The following is a 4676-nucleotide window of genomic DNA, read 5'->3' on the forward strand; positions in this document are numbered from 1 at the left end:
CCCCTCCTCCTTGCTCCTCCCACCCCCTCCCCGCTCCGTCCTCCCCACCCCCAGCCTTCCCAGGTGGTGTTTAGGAAGGTACTGGTTTAATCTGTCATACAAAACCGCCGCCTCTCTTGCTGGGGTCCTGACCCCTGAGGCGTGGCCAGGTCCTCGCAGAGGACTCTGGGGGTGCGGGTGGGGGGCTGCTCAGCAGCAGAGACGAAGGGCCTTGCGGAAGACCGCGCGGAACTCGGCGTTGAAGACGGTGTAGATGAGGGGGTTGAGGGCGCTGTTGACGTAGCCCAGCCAGGTGACCGCGCTGACCAGCCTCGGAGACACGGTGCAGGCGGGACACAGCGCCCGGGTGATGTGCACCACAAAGAAGGGGGTCCAGCACACCAGGAAGGCCCCTGGGGGGCAGGGGGCGCAGTGAACCAGGGTCCCTGCGGCACCCTGGCACCCCTGGGCACCGTCTCCTCCCGAAGGCGCTGCCACCTTCCACTCCTCCCACCAACCCCAGGGCAGGCACCCACCGACCACCACGGGCAGGACCCTCATGGCCTTGCGCTCGCGGCCGGTGATCTTGGCGCGCCTCCTCTTGCTTGCCTGCAGCGGGGGCTCGGCTGGGATGGCGTTAGGAGCGTCCGGGGGCGCAACGGCCTCGAGGGGCGGGAGGGCCTCGGGGGGCGGCGGGCCGGGGCCGCTGGGCGCGCGGCGCCCGGCCCCGGCCATGCAGCTTGGCGCGACGGGCAGCCTCCCAGCGCCGCAGGCCCCGGAACGTGGCCCAGTAGAGCAGCAGCATGAGCGGGCAGGGCAGGAAGAAGGAGCACACGGACGAGTAGACCACGTAGTCGCGGTCCTCCAGGCGGCACACGGCTGGGTCGCGGCCGCGAGCATCGTTGAGGCCGCACAGCACCGGCGCGGCCACCGCCGCCGACAGCAGCCACGTGGCGCCGATGAGCCCCAGCTGGCGCCCGCCGCCGCTCTGGCGGTTGTAGCTCAGCGGCACGGCCACGGCCACGAACCTGCGGGGGGCGCGGTGAGGACGACCCGGACAGGGGAGGGGCGCCGGGAGGGGAGGGGGCGCGACGAGGCGGGCGGCTCACCTGTCCACGCTGATGGCGCAAAGGTTGAAGATGGAGGCGGTGCACAGCATGACGTCCATCGCCATGAGCGCATCGCAGAGGCCGGGGCTGAACAGCCACACGCCGCCCTGGACCTGCTCCCGGGAAGGGGCACCAGGGAGGAGGGGGGGCAAAAACAGACATAAGACCCTCTCGCCGGTCTCCCCCAGCCCAGGAGCCCTCACAGCCACCTGGGCTGAGCTCTTTCCGACCCCCACCTTTCTGGGAGGAGCAGGAAAGTTCCAGAGGCCTGCACACCTGGGCAGTCTTCCCACTGAGCTGGGCGAGATTCCCTCCCTCCCCCCTTCTGTTAGAGCCGAGAAAGGCCTGGAGGAAGCCCTGGAGAAGGGGTCTAGACGGTCAAGGACTCTGATCTCTGCCGCTATGGGGCTCAGGGTAGGGGGGCGCTCCTCCAGCAGCCTGGCTGCCCTGGAGCATGCAGCCCACTGGCCCTGTTTCCTCCCCTCAGGATAGCTAAGAGACAGCCTGTCTGGTTAAACTCTGTCACTGCTCTGGAACTCCACAAATCACCTCACTTTTGTCCCCTCATCTGCTCTGAGGATAAATCAGTTAAAAGATGTAAAGGCCTCAGCACCGTGCCCAGTGCCCCCACCAAGGGCAAAGGAGCAGACAGCTTACCCCCTTCTAAATCCCCTCCCGCTGATTTGGGACGATTAGGAGCTTAAGAGCTGTCATTGTGACGTCTGTCTGTGGCTCTGGGGAAGGAGCAGGTCGTGTGTGTCCTTGTCCTGCTAGCTGTGCCCCAGCCCTGCCCAGTCTCACCATGTCCACTTTAGAAAAACTGAACCTCTCCTCCCCCACTGCCCGGGTCACCGCCCTCCCAGCCCAGGCCTAAGCAGCTTTTCTCTGACCAAACCACAAAGCAGACAAAGGCTGGTACCAAGGGGGACCCACCTGAGGGCCAGATCTGGTCTGGGGATGGAGGTTTCTGGGCCCTGGTTCTTGGCAGGGGCTCTGGACCCCACACCAAACCCTGCTTCCGGTGCCAGGGTCAAGGCAGGGCTTCCCCTTCCCCCAACCCTGCTCACTTCTCATCAGCTCCTGGCAGCTGAATGCCCCTCCCGCTGTGGGCAGGGTATGGTGCGTGAGTGAGGGTCCCTTCCCTGGGGTGCTCTGCTGCGTGCCTGTTCCTGCTCATGCCTGGCTGTGGCTTTGTGCAGTGATGTGTATGTGTCTCTGTGCCCCAGGGAGAGCCGGGGGTGGGGGGGCTACACCTGACCTGCCTTTCCATCTGGCTCCCCTGGGGAGGGGAACCTCAGCTGAGGGGGTGGTGGGTGGCTGGACTGCCAACGTCGCCTGTTTCTGAGGTCCCTGGCTTGAAGGGCAAAGCCTCTCTGGGGTAGAAGATGCCAAAACAGGACAGGAGAAGAGAGGTACAGAGGAAGGAGGGTGGACAGCCAGCCAGCCAAGCCGGTAAACTGACCGCGAGTTGGGGGGACCGGTGGTCAGAGGGGACCGAGGCTCCAGTTGTCCTGGGACCAGGCACAGCGTCCCTGCCGCCGCCCCGGCTCGAGGTTCCGGAGCAGCCCAGCGGCCGGGTTGTTCTAGGTCCTCACGGTGGATGGGGACAGGGCACGAAGGAGCAGGTGAGGCATGTGCGTTCGGTCGTGGACAGGGGCTCACCTCGGAGTAGACGAAGAGAGGCAGCACGAGCAGGGCGAGTAGGAGGTCGGCGGCTGCCAGGCTCACGATGAAGTAGTTGGTGGGCGTCTGCAGGGCGCGCTCGGCCGCCACGCTGACGCACACGAGCGCATTCCCCGCAAGCACGGCGCCGATGAGCAGTACGCCCCCCGCCAGAGCCGCCGCCGCTCCGGGGGTCCCCGCGCCGCCGCCGCCCGTTCCCGGCCCGCGCCCCTCCAGCAGGCCCGTCCGCGTCCGCGGCGCTGGTTCCCCATGGCGCACCTGCCCCCATGCGCCCGGGCGGGCGCTCAGCACCACGGACAGTGCCCGGGTCACGAACCCGGGAGCCCCGCCCCCAGGCACGCCCCGAGCCCGTCCGGAGTCCCGCCCCGATCCGCCCGCTGGGTGCTCCTCGGGCTCTCTAAGGCGCACCCTGTCTTTGCCCGTCTTCGACTTCCGCAGCCCCCCCCCCAGCACCGTTCTCAGGCCGGTTCCCCAGACAGTGGGAGACCCGAACTCCTTGCTCGCCTCCCCTGTGGGCCCCCTGATGGGGCTTCCCTCCTTCTCGTGCCCCAGGGTGCCCCCCCAAATGATTGCAGACCCCAGTCTGGGGCCCTGCGCAGGACCCTGCCCAGTTACTCTCCAACAATGGCCACTGCCTGGCGCTTACCTCATAGGGTGAACTGAGAAGAGGAAGGTGCATGATAAGCGCTCGCGGAGCTTTGCAGTTGCCGTGGTTCTGCCCGCTCTTCAGACACACACTACCTGAGTCACCGCCTTCTTCACAGAGAAGAAAAAGCCCCGGGGCTGCACCTGCCAAACCCACAAGCTCACTGGATCCCGGGGCCATCTCGGGCCCTCACCCCCATCCGCCAACACACGACTGCGGGAGCTGGGGAGGCTCCGGGGCCAGGGTCCCAGGTCTGCGTGGGCAGGACTCTTGTAGACCAGACGCTCGGGACGCAGAGGTAGCCAGAGACGACCGTGCATGACAAAGCCCGGGCGGCGCTTGTTCACGACGAGCACGGAAAGAACATACGTGGAAATGCAGTACCCCGAGAATGTTACTATGGACTTACTAAGTCAGAGTGACACGGGCCTGGAGCCCGTCCCTAGGGGCCGTGAAGTGGGCCCTCCACCTGCACCACTCTCTGGGACACCTGACGCACACCCACCCCCTCGGTTTCCGTTTCAGGCTCCCTTGGCCCTTCGAGGCCGGAGACTCAGGATGGGCCTGGAGCTCATAGCGGCTGCCAGGAACTCAGAGACCGCAGGGGACAAGGGCCACTTGATGGGCGGAGACGTGCGTAGTAAAGAGAAAACAAGGAGCACCTGGGTGGCTCAGGCAGCGGAACGCGTCAGACTCTTGAGCCCCCTGTCAGCCTCTGTGCTCATCGCTCAGCGGGATTCTGCTAGAGACCTCCTCTCCCTCCCCCTCCGCCCCTCCCCCTGCTTGTTTGCATGCGCTCTCTCTCTCTCTCTCTCAAATAAATAAATAAACCCTTAATGAGAGAAAAAGGACTCTGAAAAAAAATGTCCTAGTGATAGCTGTAAGGGGTGAAATCGCGTGAATCTGACACAGGAAAGGTGTGTGCAGGTGTGTGTACACAGGGATCCAGGTCTCACTTGCATTTAACACCTGCATCCCTTTCACACAGATTAGCAGAGGGACAGGCGGGCTCTCTTCCCACCTGAAGCCTCGAACAAGAGAACTCACAATACTGGTGACTGGAGCAGGAGGAACCTGGTTCTCTCACAGGACACAAGTCCAAGGCAGGGGTGGCTCTGCGATCTTGGGTTAGATGCCAAGTAGGGAATCTCACCTAGCCTCCGATCTGCTTGGAGTTTCCTCCTGGTCCCCAGATGTCAGCCACCATGAAGAGTGAAAAGGCAGTCTGGACCAGGAAGGGATATATGCAGTAGAGATCT

At 64.6% G+C, this 4676-nt stretch overlaps 1 protein-coding gene across 1 annotated transcript; it reads right to left on the bottom strand.

The window, feature by feature from the left end:
• On the bottom strand, positions 1-3413 carry DRD4 (dopamine receptor D4; the record flags this gene model as incomplete). The annotated part of the gene is given in 5 exon segments (XM_034644871.1): positions 1-392; positions 516-702; positions 704-1007; positions 1089-1201; positions 2751-3413. Coding segments are annotated over 5 exon segments (1470 nt in total), but the record flags the coding sequence as incomplete, so codon positions are not given.
• Positions 3414-4676: the final 1263 nt, after the last annotated feature.

Source organism: Ailuropoda melanoleuca, chromosome 16 (assembly GCF_002007445.2).
Source record: "Ailuropoda melanoleuca isolate Jingjing chromosome 16, ASM200744v2, whole genome shotgun sequence".
NCBI classification, from domain to species: Eukaryota; Metazoa; Chordata; class Mammalia; order Carnivora; family Ursidae; genus Ailuropoda; species Ailuropoda melanoleuca.